Source organism: Leptinotarsa decemlineata, unplaced genomic scaffold (genome assembly GCF_025532065.1).
Source record: "Leptinotarsa decemlineata unplaced genomic scaffold, Ldec_3_MD MMD2_tig00026369_RagTag_RagTag, whole genome shotgun sequence".
NCBI classification, from domain to species: domain Eukaryota; kingdom Metazoa; phylum Arthropoda; class Insecta; order Coleoptera; family Chrysomelidae; genus Leptinotarsa; species Leptinotarsa decemlineata.
Genome location: NW_027412709.1, coordinates 2,194,199 through 2,212,238, shown reverse-complemented (window position 1 = coordinate 2,212,238; position 18,040 = coordinate 2,194,199). Strand labels below are relative to the sequence as shown.

General features: G+C 35.5%; 1 protein-coding gene across 1 annotated transcript in view; it reads right to left on the bottom strand.

Annotated features, from left to right (window-relative positions):
- eag (potassium voltage-gated channel protein ether a go-go) overlaps positions 1–18,040 on the bottom strand; it is a 179,056-nt gene that overhangs the window by 75,150 nt on the left and 85,866 nt on the right. Inside the window, exon 5 of the mRNA XM_074185196.1 lies at positions 13,224–13,647. Within this exon, the coding sequence (XP_074041297.1) occupies positions 13,224–13,647 (424 nt within the window). The remainder of the gene's footprint in view (positions 1–13,223; positions 13,648–18,040) is intronic.

Here is an 18,040-nt window from a genome sequence, read left to right as displayed (position 1 = left end):
GTAAATTATACGAATGCGGAAATGGCGCAAATGCATTACGTATATGGCCTTGCCAAACCGAACCTTTTCAAATATTCATCGTCGACTTGGGGAAACTGGTAGTTTCAAGAAAGGGACTCCGGAAGGTAGACCTCGTGTAGTAAGAACTCCTGAAATTGAGGAAGCGGTACTGCAAGAAATTGAGGAACATCCTTAGGAAGAACGAGGAAGATCGCTAGAACTATGAATATTTGTCATCAAATTGTTTGGCGTATTTTGGTTGATTTTTTGTTATACCCATACCATATTTCAAGAGTGCAGGCATTACTCCTCAGAGATTTTCCACAGCGTGTGAACTTCAGTCAGTGGTATCTACAAAGTATTGCACTAAATCCGCAGTTTGAGACACACATTTTGTTCACAGACGAAGCAAATTTTTCTCGGAATGCCATTCAAAATTTCCATAACAATCATGTGTGGCCTGAAGAAAATCCCCATGCAATAACCGAAACTCATTTCCAACACCAATTTTCGGTTAATGTATGGGCAGGAATTATAGATGATCATCTAATAGGCCCATTTTTTCTACCAGAACGCCTTGATGGTCGTTCTTATTTACACTTTCTCGAAGAAGGCTTACCTGGGTTATTGGAAGATGTGCCACTTGCGTTAAGGAATCGAATATGGTACATGCACGATGGCGCCCCTGCTCATTTCAGTGAAATTGTCCGAAACCATTAAATACAGTTTATCCTAATCGTTGGATAAGTCGCGGAGGACCTCAGCAATGGCCAGCAAGTTCCCCGATCTCAACAGTTTAGATTTTTTTTATGGGGTCACCTTTAAACTCTTGTGTATGAAACTTCCGTTAATATTTTAGAAGATTTAAGAGAGCGAATAGTTGCCTCGTGTGAAACTATACGAAATACGCCGGGAATATTTGAACGGGTGCGTAATTCCATGCGTAGAAGGGCGGAAGCATGCATACTAAGTGCAGGTGGCCACTTCCAACAATTTTTATAATCAGTTTTGGTGTTATTACTAATTAACAAATTTGTGCTATTCGTTTAGACTTACTGTCACAAAATAAAATAAAACTCGTTTTTGTGAAAAATTTATTTTTTTGCAGATTATGTTTTCAAATATTATTATGGAATTGGTAATGCGTTATGAAGCAATGTTCAGATTCTCATTCATTTTAGAATTGATCTAATTTCTCAATTTGCTTTCTGTCGATTTTAATTTTTTTGAGTGAAAATCATGCGTCGGACAAAGAAATACCAGGAGATCAAATTTTCTCAAAAATAAATGAGGATTTTAAAAATGATTTTATTTTGAAAAGAAAGCATTGGCATAGTACTTTTTCCCCAAAAATATTCAATGCGAAACCCGTAGGGATGCCACTGTTTGAAAAAATACAAATTTGTGTACATCAGAAAATACGCCTTGAAGCATGGAACATATGTACCAAATATGCCAAAGATGTCTACAAAATTACCTCAGTTATTATTAAAAAACTGATTATTTTTGAAAACTTTGCCACCCTGTATCTCAAAAGTTAAGGCGTTTAGGACATACGTCCATAGGAAGTGTTTTCTCTTAAAATGGGTCTAAGAATTACCTCCTTAAATATTAGCATGTGTTTAAGGAACACCTTGCATAAATTCACTGGGCTTGATATTTCATATATACATTATTTGATTGATATGATTATTCAGTAAAACATAACATACTGATTGGTACATTGAAACAGGTGAAAAAAAAATTTATGTTACAATTTTATTCGAGGACTTTCTCTCAATAACGATGTAGCATGTAAATTTTCGCTACTTCATTTTGTAAATAAATAAATAAGTTTTAGAACAACATAGATTTCACTCCGTGGTGACCTACCCTCAGCGAACGTGAAAATAACAAATATAGATATGTAAAGTGGGTTGTCTAACCTCATCCATAGAAACCTTATGAAAATCCCATTGCTAATCTCGAATGTTTTGGTTATGGATAAGTTTCACAAGGAGTGTATTCTAGTTGAAATTTTCTGTTGGTATTTTCTGTTTAATTTTAATTGTCGGCCGTTTGATGATATTTCGACTGTCAACTTGTCATTTTTTGTCAGTGTAGCCAATTTAGCTTTATGGGGTGTCTGCTACAGCTTTGAAATTAGAAGCAGAACTCAATGAAAATATTCAGGAAGAAGAACATCTTCTTGCTGACTCTACAATTTTTCAACCAGCTTCTAATGTTGCAAATGCTTCAAACGCAGTAAATATCAATAGAAATATACCGAGTACACCTAAATCTTTTCCAGTGTAGAAATTAAACATTCAATTTACTAGGAAACAAGGTAGAAATGAGCCGACTGTTTTTTTATTGCTTGTATCGAAACGTTATTTAGTAGACTTATCCGAGATACAGCGGAACCAACTGAAATCAGATTTATCAAGTTAGGTCTCCAAGCTGAATATAGGAAACGTCTTGCTCTTAGTGAGATAGATAGTTCAGAAACATTGAGTAACTTATGTAAGAAGTTAGAGGAAGCTGATATACTCAGTTAAGCTTCAGGTTCTCAAAATTTTAGAACTACTCACTGTTTAGTTGATCGTGAACTTGCCCATCTTTCAGATATTCAGTCTTCTCATGATGACAGGAATGTTAGGAGAAGTAGTAAACCTCAAAGAAAATTTTTTAGGAATTGAAAACATGACAAAAGTTTGAATTTGAATCAGTCTAGAGATAAGCAGGTTCACGTTACCAATTCTAGTCCAAGTCAAGTCTTATGTTGGCGCGGCCTACAACCAAATCATACTTTCAGAAATTGTAGGGCTACAGATTGTATAGTTAAAAAATTTTGTTTCAAAGGTGGTTGTCCCGATGTGACTTCCAGAGATTGTAAAAAATGTTAGGGAAACTAAATAAGGAGGAAAATCGGTTAAGCTCGGGTTTTCCTTCGCAATCTTCTAGAGCAAAAGACCATTTTTATAAACAATCAAATTCAAAATTTTTCGATATTGAGGGTTGGAATGCTTGAAAACTTACTGTAAAGAATTTTTATAAACCAGATAATAATAATAATGTTTCACCTTTTTTTATTCAAAAGCCTTATGATAATAGACCATACATTTCTGTTAAAATTTTTGATCAAGATTTTATCTGCCTATTGGACAGTGGTGCCAACGTCTCAGTCTGTGGCCAGAAATCTTTAAATTTTTTGAGGAAACATAATCTTATTACCAACTCTTCTGCTACGAATTATGTAACAACAGTTGATGGTACAGTTAGTTCGAGGGATAGTAGATTTACCTGTTAGAGTGGACGATATTGTACAGATTGTCCCTACAGTAGTTGTTCCTTCACTTCCTCATTCGTTTATTTTCGGTAGTGACTTCTGTACTCAGTTCAAAATGAAAATTGATTTCAAGGATAGATGCTGGTTACGAATAATTCTGTACAAGTGGGTTCTAGTGATCGTGTTGATAGTCAGAATTTAGATTCACCTGATCTTTCAGAAATATCACCAAATGAAAAGTCTCAAGCTCAACATGTAATCGAGTCATTTAATGAAGTAAGCAGTGAAGTTCGTCTAGGTCGTACTGATAAAATTAAGTTAACGATTGATATAGGTGACGCTAAACCGTTTCAAGTAAAACAATATTTGATGTCACCATACATGTTGAGAATTTTAAATACTGAGCTGGACGAAATGATTAAGCTTAATGTTGTAGAGCCTTCTCGGAGCTCTTTTAATAGTCCCGTATTTTTAGTTGAAAAATCTTCAGGGGAATACCGTTTTTGCTTCGATGGAAGAAAGCTGAATAAAATAACAAAACATGACAGCTATCCACTTCCACGCATTGATAGAATTTCAAATCAACTCAGAGATGCAAGGTATATTTCCAGCATTGATCTTAGAAAAGCGTTTTGGCAAATTTCACTTGATGAATCATCAAAGGAAAAAACTTCATTTACTGTTCCAGGACGAGGATCCTTTCAGTTTACTGTTACTCCGTTTGGATTATGTGATAGTGCACAGACACAGCAGAGGCTATGTGATGCATTATTTGGTGCCAAATATGAGCCCAACATATTCACTTATCTGGATGATATTATGATCACGTCGAAAACATTTTCTTAACACTTACGTTGAAATATTTGGGCTATATTATCGATAGACAAGGTATACGAACCGACCCAGATAAGGCCGCAGTGATGATAAACTATCCACGTCCTACTACCAGTACAGTAATCAAAAGATTTATTGGCATGTGTTCCTGGTACAGAAGATTTATAGAAAATTTTTCTAATTCAATGGCTCCTATTTCAGAAATGTTGAAGGGTAGGAAGAAAGGGCAACCAATTACTGGGTCTGCCGAGGCTGAAGATGCTTTCATCTGAGTTGAGAGAGCACTTGTTTCTTCTCCTATACTAACTTCACCCAATTTTGAAAAACCGTTCACTATAGCCTGTGATGCAAGTGACTATGGTATTGGGGGTATCTTGACACACGAGTTAGATGGACAAGAAAAAGTTATTGCCTACGCGTCTCGATGCTTGTCTCAGGCTGAACGCAATTATACAGGTACAGCGAGAGAACTACTCAGTTTGATTTTTCTAATCGACAAGTTCCGTCCCTATATAGAGGAAACTGTCTTCAGGAGTTTTTACAGATTATAGCAGTCTTTTGTTGCTCAATAATTTGAAAGATCCCTGTGATATACTTGCTAGATGGGCCGTCAAACTTCGACAACACACTTTTGAGTTGATACACCGAAAGGGTTCTGCTAATGTAGTCCCAGATTTCCTTTCACGCATCCCTCCAAAAGAGTCACCTGGTGATATCCCAGAGGTGAATTTAATTGATGTAGCAATTGAACAACTTGATGATTGGTATGTTTCATTAAGAAATATCCAAATGATCCAAATGATCCAAATTCATTTCCCCAATGGAAAGTTATGGTAAACCTGTTGTATAAATATGTACCAGCCAAGATTCCCTTCGAGTCTAATGAGAATGAGTGGAAAGTACTTGTTCCAAAATCACAATGTTTTGAAGTTATTAGAGATTCCCATGATCCACCTACTTGCTCGCATTATGGTATTTATAAAACTTTTTCTTGGATTCAACAACATTACTACTGGCCAAAAATGTTATATGATGTTAAGAAGTTTGTCTGTTCTTGCAATATTTGTCAATCACAGAAAATATCCAACACTTCACGTGAAGGCCTGATGGGCTGTGAAAAACAAGTCAAATTTCCTTTTCAAATTTTAGCAGTCGACCTTATGGGGCCTTTTCCCAGATCTTCACGTGGCTTCACGTATTTACTCGTAGTAGCAGACTGGTTTTCAATATACACCCTGTTATGTCCACTTCGTGATGCTGAAGCTCCTAGTATAGTGAAATTTATTGAAAATCAAGTATTTTTGGTGTATGGAACTTCCCAAATGATTATAACAGACAATGCTACTTATTTTGCGGGTAAAATATTCAGAGCACTAGCTGATTCATACAAAGTAAAAATTTGGTTTACACCGCGGTATGTAGCCCAGTGAAATTTTGTAGAACGAAACAATCAGACATTAGGTCAAGCAATACGTTGCTATATTAAAGTAGTAGGGGGGGAAAGACGGCTCTGGACCTCCTCCCAAGGGTATGCCCCTCCAGATCCACAACACTGACTGAGACCTTGATTCGTTTTTTTATTCACCGCCCATAGGCGGTGACTCATAAGTTGACCTTGAGTTGTGTGTAACATAATGAGGTGGAACCCCTTTTTTACTCTCCGCCCACGACTGGCATTGAGATGTGTGTGATGTCATGACCGTGAACCCCTTTATACTGTACAGCTATGATTTGGCCTTGCATGGTCACATGGCCTTGGAAATTTCCTAAGCGATTTCGAGCTTCGAACACGTCATATGACCTTGGGAAAAATTTTGAAACATATTACTGATGTATTACCTTGAGTTTGAGTGATATTCAATAAAATGTCATAGATTTACCTTGGATTGGAGTGGGTGGTTGTGCACATATAACATGTGTGTTGTGAATGTTTCTTTCTTGTACATATTCTCATCATAATCGTGTGGTATTATATAAAAGATGTATACGTGTAGTGAATGTGGAAATAGTTTCACTCGGAGTGATAACTTGCGTCGTCATCAGCAAGAATCATGTATTCTTGCAAATAATGAAGGACCATCAATGTCGAAGAGGTCTAGGTTAAATCCTCCAGTATCTCCAGAAATGCAAACCTGTTTGTGTTGCAATTTGAATATTGCAAGTGATCAGATGAATATTTATCGGAGGACTTTGCAACATAGAACAAATGCATGTATTCAATATGGGGACGGTGTTAAAATCATACGCACAGCATTCAAGTGTAGAATTGTGAACTATAGAGTGGATAGTCAAAACCATCACATTGATTACCCAACATTTTTCAATCAATTGCAGCAAAAAGTTTTTAAACTACTCGAAGAAGTGTTAGTTATCCATAAAAGTGTGAAAGTCAATATGGAGGTGCTTGGACGTTACCATCTCCAAACTAAGGAGTTTTTAGAAGTAAAATCATTCAATAGTCCCAATCAAGTTGTCGATCAATCGAATGATTTGAATGTGATTTATAACATTTTTATTGATGCTTTAACTGCTCAAGCAATGGAATTTCAACATCGAGATTCAAGTAAGTGATGTATTCACAAAATTGGTTATTAGATGTGAAAAGAAAATGAATTTTCAGGTTGGACTATCGAGGAAATTCCGTTTATGGAAGTGAATGTCAACAAGTATAGCCCCCTTGGAGGCTCTTCCTATATCAAGTTACCCATGGGCTGTAACTTCAGCTCTGTATCCTGCCAGTGTGAGAGTGTGTGAAATTTCATCATATCCTCACTCCTCTACCGTGTTGAATGTAGCAGGTATGGATTTTCCCGTAAAGTTAAAAGATATTCCCAAATTTGAGATTATGAATGATTGCTCTATCAATGTTTATGGTTTAGAAAAATGTTTCAAAAACGGCAAAGTTTCATATGATGTTGTAGGCCCGTTATACTATTCGAAACGTAGACTTAATAGCCATGTGAATCTGCTGAATATAATGGATGATTCTGGTAACAGTCATTATTGTTGGATTAAAGATTTATCGAGATTAGTATCATCTCAAATATCTGCACATGAAATAGAAAATATTTCTGTGATGGTTGTTTATTATACTTTAGTAATGAGCGGGGTTTATTGCGACATCAATTGAATGACTGTAAGAACATATCGACAACAACACCAACCACAAAATTCAGAGTTGATAAATTCGGTGAATGCGTACCTGAGAATATTTTGAAATTTGAAAATATTGAGAAACAGTTGAGAGTTCCATTCACTTTACATAATCTCACGTGAGATGCGTTATAGTTCACTGAATATTCACAGAATCATTAAATCATTGTATTTATGAAATGTTGAGCCAAGCGACTTTTATGATATTACTGGTACTATGTTGCTGTATCGCTGCTGTTCCAATGTTTTGACATAATCAGAATCAACGAACTAAAGCGTGCGCAGCGTTAAGAACAGTGCTTTCAGAAAATTTTTCTACAGCGCCATCTAGTGGCGAGTTACAGAAAAATTGACAGCCTAAAAACCTTCTCTATGAAAAATTACTTATACATGTCAAGTTTCATCACGATCGGTTGAGCGATGTCGAAGTTTATCACTTACCAACCAACCAATCAACCAAAAAACAACCATTTTTATATATATGATATCTGTATCTGTAGAGTAGGGAGGGTGAGTGTAAGCCCACGCACTTAGGCCACATGTGCCCTATTGTACATCCTCCTGAGGAGTTGTCCTCCTAGATCGTCGTCCATCCTGTCCTTTCCAGGAAGGTGGACAGGTCGCTGGGAGACATCTCCTTTATATCGGCAGGTGTAGGCCAAGACTCGTCGAACACACACTCTCTTATTGACGATAACTCCGGGCACTCGCACAGGACAGTATATATATATGATATATATTCGAAATGTTTCATCACATTTAGTATTCAATGAAATCCTAATTCAGGACGTCATACATGAAGCATATGTTTTAAAAATGAAATGAAATGGTTTTTTAATTTCTCACAAATAAAATGTTTCCTTAATTTTTCCATAATAATTTTCCAATTTTTGATTTCTGTTACGCATTGTATTAATTCTTCGCAGTACGTATCAAGTGTAATTTTGTCGTTTCTAATATGAATACATTAAGCTAGATCAACCGTATTTTTTAATTTTGGCCCGTTTTTTAATTTTATATCAAATTTTACGAAATTTCTATTTAAATCTACTGTAACATGAAATTATTCAGTATAATTTTCATCAATGAAAATTTGCTTCTGCAGCTATATTTCTTGATTAATTTACTGGAGCCATAATTGCACTCGCCTGTGTTATTCTGTTAGCACCCACTCTCGATCCTTCCTCGCGTAAAAATCCTTACGTTCCGTCTCTCATAGTTACGTATCCAAGGCGTTCTGCGTCATTTTCCAGTACGTTCAGCTCTCAAATGTCCAGCAAGTATATGAATCAATATGAAATTTAAATAATCTTCCTCAATTGACACTTTCAGCATGGTAATGGATTTTAATAAAATTAATATTTCCAAATCAAATCTCGAAATATGCATCCCTTCCAACTATCTACCTGTCGGAAAACAACTAATTTCACGGCTAATATCTAGCCGGATATTAAATTATATCCGACAAATATTTATGCAAGAAACCTGACAGAGGTTAGTTTCGCAGATGTTTCTCGTTCGTCCAGTAGCAGGACCATGTTGAAATCATTCGAGTAGATCAACTACACCCTGCTTTCGAAGTATTACCTCTTGTCAGTGCAGGAAAGATCCGATCCAAACAGCAAAGTGCCTGAGACTCGATTAATTTCAAGGCACCTCGACTCTATGGCAGTTGGATAGAAATACCCTTTTCTGTGTGAAACATTTTTACGGAAACACTCGATCTCCAGCAATCTTGATTCTTCCTGAAATAGAGAGATCCAAGCGCACACCAATGTTTGCATTTGCAAAAGATTCTTGTTTTATCTATTAACATGTGTACAAAGTTGGATCGATTCCATTTTTCGCGTCGAAAGTTTTTGAAAAAACAAAAGTTAATCGGTTTGAACAGCAGAGTTTCATCAAGTTTTCATCACCAGGGGCGTACTTATAATTTTAGAATTCAGTGACAACAGTTTCACAAATGAATTGACGTCGAAAATATTTTTTATACAAATGACAGGTTTTGACATTTCAATGAAAATTAAATTCAACTCTCATGAGAGAACACAAAAGAAAAGAAGAAAGTCGAAATCACTTAAAGGAATATGTGGATTCAAGAAAGAACATCTTTGAGAAGAAAGGTATTTTTCTATATTTACAAAGGATTGAAATACTATAACGAAGAATTTGATGAATTTCTCGAAATTAAAGGAATTCGAAAAATATTAAACATTTCTCACGTTTCCAAGCTACACTGGGTAATTTTTTCCACTCCATATCAACAACACAAAATTCAATCAGTATGTTGAATTATGTCAAAATCACCTTGAACTGGTAAAATCTGTTGAAACTGTTATCCGTTAACCAGCTGTCGCCCCCCTACAACGGCAACTCTCAAAAGTTGAAACTTGTGCGAACCAATTTATTACCTTCTGAAGCTGAAAATCATTTATACTTTATTTGAAAAACAGCTTGGACTCAAAAAATTTTTCTGCATTGAAAAAAATATACAATGACAACTAAGAAGCATAAAGTTCAGATACAAACATTGGTTTTCCCTAAAGGATAATCAGATTTTGAATAAAAAATGTATTGACAAAAATTAGTTGTCAATGTGATAATAAAACTAGCAAATACTACCAAGTAAAATTTCGAGTTCCGAGATGTTTAGTTATTGCATAATGTGATCCATTCTAAAGAACGAAGAACAACAGAAAGAATGAAAAAGGTCTGCTTGACAGTATGTTTGTTACCCATATTTCCAAAGATGAAAATATCCATAGTATAAAACCAAAATTGAAAATAAACGCTCTCTTGGTCTTGAGGATATCAAAGGATTGATTACCAAAGAAAGTGAACCTTTTGCTTATTTGATAAATATATCATTTTGATGAATTGGTTAAGATGAATAAACCTCTCAAGAAGACAGCCACTCGTGCTGCCGAAACGTTAGGATACAGTACCAAAACACGACGGCTTCAAACCTGTAAACTGGTAAAATGATACAAAGAATGTATCATTTTACTAGGGAGTGCTTTCAATTAGAATGAAAACTGAATATTACTGGAGTTTTTCCCAACACCAAATCGTTATTTTTAACACCTTGACACGTGTTTCGATCACCAAGTGATCATCTTCGAAGAGAAAGATTGTTTTTAATCTTTCTCCAGTAATATTCATCACTACACCAAAGGTTCCTAACAATGTATCATAAGAATGAAAACTGTTTACTGTCTTTCAAAAAGGAAACTTCAAGAAAATGAAGAACCACCGACATAGTACTATCAGCGGGTTTATTCCAAGAATTTCTGAACACGATATATTGAAGAAATCGTTTCATTTCATGAAAGGCATAACACCGCAGCTATTTATAGCTTCCATGAAGAAATTTTTAATTCCTTCAAATAGGGTAGTACGCGCGCTTTACGATTGTATGTCTTCTTATCTAACTGGCACCTACAGGGAACCATGAGAAAGTCGAAGAAAAAATCATATACAGGGTGTTCCCTAACTACCATACGAAACTTTAGAGGGTGATTCGTTAGGTCGTTTAAAAAAAAAGATGTGTGGAGATGCTTCGTTTCTAAGATACAGGGCGTTGAAGTTAAAAAAAAACGTGTTTATGAAATATCATAAAAATCACCACACCGATTTAATTGAAATATGATACAGATATTTTAAGTAATAATACGCTCATTCAGCCCTAACTAGATTGAAACTATTAGGTCCAGTGGATGCTCAGTGAGCACCTCAGCCAACAATATTGGAAAAAAAGGTACGCCACTGACTTGCTGCTGTATTTTTTCATTTTTTCAGATCAATCAATTGAAAATACAACTTTTTGTATTTTCTCGCTAGTGTTTTCATATTTAGCTTCGTTTTCGAGAAAAAAAAAATTGAAGCCATACTCATATCGTGAACACCTGCTTTGGAAACCAGCCGGAAGTGAAAGTGTTGTCATATCAGTGAAAGGCAGAGTTGTCAGTTAGCAGTGGTTCCATTATGAATAATTTCAGTGAGGCTGAAATGGCTGACATGCACTTTATTAATGGATTAGCAAATGGAAATGCGGAGTCTTTACCAGGACAGATATCTCAACAGAGTAATTCTTTGTGATAAAACATTCAGAATGCTAAATGCAAAATCATGTGGAACTGGTAGTTTTAATAAAAAAGCAGGTGGTGGAAGACCAGGAACTGTAACAACGCCTGAACTAGAAGAAGCTATACTTGATGCGATAGAAAAACACCTTTCAAATAGTACCAGGAAGATTGCACTGCAGCTGGAAGTCAGCTATTAAACCGTATTATCATTTCTAAAAACAACCTCTTATATCCAAATCACGTACAGCGGGTCCAAACTCTATTGCCACGGGTTTTTCACCCAATATTGATGTTTTGCAGGTGGTTGATTCATACGATGGCACACAATGATATTTTTTACCAAATATTTCATTTACGGACGTGGCAAATTTTTTATGAGATGCTATTATGAATTTTTATAATGACCATTTTTGGGTAGGAATTATTGGTGACTCTAATTGACCCATTATTTCTATCAGGAAGACTTTTTGCGAGACCATTTACCTATTTTGTTAGAAGAAGTGCCGGTACTTGTAAGAGGCAACATGTGGTTAATACGCGACGGGGCTCCATCTCATTTTAGTGTTCTTGCTCGTCAGCTCGTCAGCAAACCAACATCACCTACTCTATTCGCTGGATTGGACGTGAAGGACCTCAAAATTGGTCAGCCCGCAGTCCTAATATGAATCATCATGGAGTCATCTGAAGAGTCTTGTTTATGAAACTTCTGTACTAGATGTGAATGACTTGAGGAATCGAATAACTGACAATTGCAATGTCATGAGGGATACTTCAGGTATTTTTGAACATGTGACAACCAATGACAAATCGTTTGCAGTAGTGTATTTCATCAGAAGGCGGACATTTTGTTCATTAACTTCAAGCACGAAAGTGATTATTTTGTTTTTGGTTGTATTTTCAGTTGCCTAATCTAATAAAATAATAAACTTTAAAAAAGTCAGACGAATCATATTCTGAAGTTTCGGATCGTAGTTATGAAACACCCTGTAAATCTATAGAATTGTCAGTGGGAATTGAAGTGCCTCAAGCCTTGATATTGGGTTGTGTTTCATTTATGTCATGTGTGAATGAGTTACTCCCAGATGTATTTACCTATTTGTTTGCAGATGACTCCTCACTTTTGTTTTTCTGTAAATCCTGTATGCTCCAAACATGTTTGCATTATGTACTTGGCTATATGACAAATATGACTCTTTGAATACTTCCAAAATAAGTTTTGTCACTTTTCTCACTTGGCATAACTAGGTAAAGGTGAATGTTATAAAAAGAAGATCACGTGTTACTTTTTTAAATATAAAATTATATATATCAAGAAAGTACAATGCATGATCGTATATGAGATTATTATTTGGAGCAGATATGCTGTTATACAGGAAGTCTTTGTCGCTTAGAAGCGAATACTGTGATACTTGGTTTATAACTAGCCCAGAAGATAACACTGTGTGTTGAAACAACTGTTAGCATTAAATGTTAGTGAATTGTAAATTGTGAACTATTATTTTTACCCTACCCATTCAATAGAAATGAATTTAAACGTATTACAAGACGAAACTGTAGAATAATATACGTAAGTGACTTATATGAACTGTCAAATAAGAGAATATTTGCTAAATGGTATTTGGAACCTCTTTGGCAAGAAGTAGTTTTAGTCATCATCATCATCAGGATGACATATCTGTTTTGATGAAGGAAAAGTGTGTTCTATGAATGAGAGAATTGTCAAGTAAGGGTTGATTATTTTTTTATGTAAGTATTTTGGTTATTGAAAAAAACTGTTGAATACAAAAGTAGACTTTCAATCATGACATACCAGCTAAAAAAATGTCTTACTGTAATATGGAAGACACAAACTTCAAAACAATGGTGACAGTTTGAAAACTCACCAGCAATAATCATCATACATATTGTGAATATCCTCTCGTTGTCAGTTTCCGCCGCCACATTTCCGAAACCAACTGATGTCATACATGTCATCGTAAAATACAAGGCCGTAACATACATTGTTTTTCTCGAGGGTCCATTTATGAGTTCAGGTGTACTGGAATCGTTGGGCCACACGTAGGAATATGGGTTTTGAGTAATGTTGGCCAACTTCCAGAGCCAACTATATTGGACGCCGTTATCGGCATCCGAACGGCCAATTGAATACCACACACAGGCTAACCAGTGAGCCACCAGCATGTAAAAGCATAACAAGAGTATGAGCATCGCTGCACCATATTCCAGATAACGATCTAATTTTCTCACCACTCTGCCTAACCGCAATAATCGAACAACCTTTAAAGCACTGAACAAGCTTCCTATGCCCTGAAAATTAAATGAAAATATATTAGTCCAAAAATATAAGAGAGAAAATGAGGTTTCCATTAATTTTACAATATGCCAGCATCGTTTGTTGTAATTATTTCACCATATCTGTCAGGATATTTCTGGATTTATGAATGATAGAGGGAAATTGCTAGGTATCAGTTACGATCTCAATTTCTATCAGGATAGAAATATAGGCTTGTATAGGGTAATGAAAAATCTGTAGTGACGATATTTCTACGTTCAATATATGTTTTGAAACTGAGGATATTCAACGAATATTTTATTACTTTGCAATAGTACTATCAAAAATCTGTAAATGACTTATAAATATTTAATTGGTTGAAAACTTGAAATTTCTTGTAGAAATCGGCCACTTAGAAATAGCAAAGGAATGGAACCACTTTTCTGACTAAGCAGAAACTTTGTGCTTCAATAACCAATCGAACCATATGAACTATAAGAGAGCAATATTGTTCTCAATTTAACTGAAATGTCTGTGCTGTATATAACAATTATAATACTTTTTGAAACGTATTCTAATTGGTGTATATATTGTTACGTTTCTCCCCACACTGAATAATCAAACTTAATTTTATTTCACTTCAAATACAACAAAAACTTCAACTAATGTCTATCGCCTTACTGGCGTTATCCATATTGGTACTGAAGAGCCCTAAGGCAAGTGTCCTACGGCGAAACATCGATGTCTACCAAGGAGGATGGCAATGTTCCATGTGAGTGCAATTCATTTTAACCAACATTTAGTGTAGAACTCCTGTGAATGATATCTGATTTTATTTCATAACGAATGTTTGGATTACAAACTGAGTAGAGGATAGTATCTTCTGTATAATTCAGTGTTCATATAAAAGTATTTGTTTCGAAATAATTTTTCTTTCGTGTAATTCAATGTTTATATGAAAGTAGCTGTTTCAGGAGGGCTTTTTCTTCCAGTAGTAGAAAGCCAAAAACTTTCTTTCCTACAAATAGATATGTACCGAAAAATTCAGGCTTTCATTTCGATAATTCTCTGCGATTCACTACACTCTCAGATTTTTAAAAAAAGGTTATATGAACAAAAAATAATAAAATTTCACTTTGCAACGCACTGGTACTATTTTATGGAAATCATGCGGATAATGTTTATGGTCCGGGACTGACAGGGAAATCTGACAGGCAAAGACTTCAGAAACTGCGTAATTCGTACATAAGGCTCGTCACAGGCACAAGGAGACCTGAGCACCTGAGCTTGTAATCTCAATTCTTTGAACAACTGCACATGGCTGAACATGGATGCTAGGCGCACACTGCATTCTGCTAGTATACTTTATACGGTCATAACCACTGGAAAATCTGCTTACTATTCACTAAATTGTCCTTCAGAACTGATATACATAATTTGAATTTGAGATTCAAACATGTTGTGACTGCACCTAAACATAAAACCTTTCTTTTTCGAGATTCTTTTTCTCATAACATTGTACGCTTATATAGTCGGCTACCCATTGAATTGAAATCACTACCACCACTTACTTAAAAAAGTCCGAGGAGATATGTTTCAATCCGGTTCTCTTCTTTCATAAAATTTTATCCCTTGATATCTGTAGTTGATATTTATTTGCCATAAATATGTAGAAAGTATCAAACATCAAATATCCTTCATATTTATGACATGACTTTTCAATTTTGAAATATCAAAGTCTGATTTATTCGTTCTTCATCTCTGTTTTCTGTTGAGTTAGCTGTTGCTGGTTGGATAGAAGAGTAATGTCTGCCTAGATTTATTATGTGCAGATTTTGAATTCTTCTATTTTTTAGGTTGGGTTATTATATCTCTTGTACTGGTAACCTTTCAATAAAAGCAGTCATTATTGTTTTCATTATTATGAGAAGCGTGGTACTAAATTTTAGTCAAGATGCTTATTTTACGGTAATTTTGAAATTAAATTTTTGATTATATTTACTCAATTTTCAGAAATATTGGAAATTCGTTCACTTCGTTCTTTGCAACATTAACTTTTGAAAGGCCATCAGGACCTGCGTCAGTTTGTATCAGCTTTCAAATATATTTTTGAGTCTATTTACTAAGAGTCAATTTTTAAATGAAGTTTTTCCTTAAAATATGTGTAACTCGATAAACATCATATAAGCAAAACTTACCTCTCTTCATATGTCCTAGATTATGAAGGAACGTTTCTGAATGAGATATGGTACAAAAAGGAACGTATTGCTTCCATTCAACCGAATGTCAGTACCGTAACTTTCACGTCTGGAGATAATTGTTGGTCGTGATTTGAAAATTGTAATGCATGCATTTCATAAACGACTACGTTATGAAGCTTCAAGGAATCCAGTATTTCTGAAGGTTCTTAGGGATTCTATGATGGTTTTCATTGGCATGAGTATAAGTTTCACGTTGTTTCTCCAGAAATCTTCCAGAAAATCTGGCCTGGTTGAAGCTTCCCTGTAACTCTTTCTTGGGTTCTATTAATGAACCGGATATCCAAACTATTGATGTAGTATCTCGTGTGAGTACAGCTAGAGAACTTGTTTCGTTAACTCATCGCCTTGTCTTTCATCTAGGGCACTCGTAGATGAAACGTCAGATATAAAAATCTGCACAACAAGGTCAACAAACCAAGAAAAAATAGCCTGCACATTTATAAAATTTTCGAAAATCTCTGAATTATTTCCGGTGGAAATATCGAAAAAAAAAAAAATATTGATTTGAAATTATCCATCTAAAATTCCAAAATTAGGTACATATTTTTTTTCCTGAATTGGCTGCGATGGTTATGGCCGTCTAGGACCGAATGTGTTAGACTTGACAAAAATACAGGTCCGCATTTGAAAAAAAGTTGTAGATGGAATGAATTTTCATTCAAAAATGTAATGAGGATGAGTTGAAGTGCATGAATATAATATTTTTGTATTTTGTTTCAAAGCTCGATGATTTGATTTTTTCACAAAAGCTGTTTCAACTAATTTTTCATCCTGAATTCATAACTGAGATCGTCTCACCACCACATGTTTGAAATTTCCAAAAAAAATTCACTGAGAAATAATCTCAATGTGGATAATTTGCGCTTGCTTGGGTAGGGTAGGAATGGTTCAACATCTCATTGTTATTTTTTTTGTAATTATTGACTGTAAATGAACAACATATCGTATCACTCAACAAGGTAGAATAAGGATAATCTTTAAAATCGAAGAAAAAGTTCATTTCGCCAAATTGTATATTCCTCAAAAAGTAGAAAGTGTTACATCTTTCACTGTCTATCACATTAGGAGCAGATAGTTGTTGGTTCACAGATGGATCAAAACACCTTCTAGTTCTGGTGCAGGTGTTTTCAGTCGCAGACCCAGGACAGAGATTTCAACATGCCTAGGAACCTATGCGACTGTATTTAAACCGGAAATTTATGCTATTGAATTGTGTGCGGAGAGATTGGAAGAATCCAACCTCACATGCAAGTTAATGGAAATATCTTTGGATAGTCAAGCAGCGTTGGAAGCTCTTGGCTCCTACCGAGCAACATCTAAATTGGTAGGAAATTGCCAAAAAAGACTCTCCTCGCCGGGAAGACTGAACAGATTGTCTCTGGTCTGGATTCCTGGCCATATTGGCCTGTTAGGTAATTATGCTGCTGACTCCCTTGCAAAAGAGGGTGCTGCAAGCAGCTTCATCGGACCAGAACTTGTTATTGGCATCGCTTTAGGTTTTGCCAAACAAACATTGAAAACCTGGATGGCAAGAAGATTTATGGACTTCTGTCAGAATCTTCTAGGATTGACTCAATTAAGGGCGCCTATTCACACTACGAAGCTTGATAACGAACAGTTGTTGGACTACAAGTGGGATGTACTACGATGACTAACAGGCCATCTTACAGGTTACTGTCACTTGAATAAGCAAAACTCGGACTGTTGGAAGACAGTGTGTGTGGCCTCTGTTCTTAGAGTTCGGCAGAGCCGTATTTTTACCATCTGACCTGAAAGACTACCCCCAATTCAAACTGATCGGCCTCCTTAAGAAGCTGGGTTTATTTTTTGGTCGAGTGTGAATAGGTGTGAGCCACAATAAACCCTTGCGGGTTGCGGTGGAGGGTCGAATAGACCCACTCTCTCCTGAAAATGAATAAATAGAAAAAAAAGAAGTATAAAATGACACTTTCATAAGGAGTACAACTGGAAATGATGAAAAAAATATCAAATCCTTGGCGACTCATGAAAAACCCAACGTTTTCATTCCAGATATATCGTGAGTTTATTAAAATAAGTGACTTTTTGCACGAGACGGTTTTCTTATATAAGTAGGTCGTAATCTTACATGACCTTATACCTATAAAAATCTTCACTGCGGTATATTTCAATCGCGTGTTGAATTCCA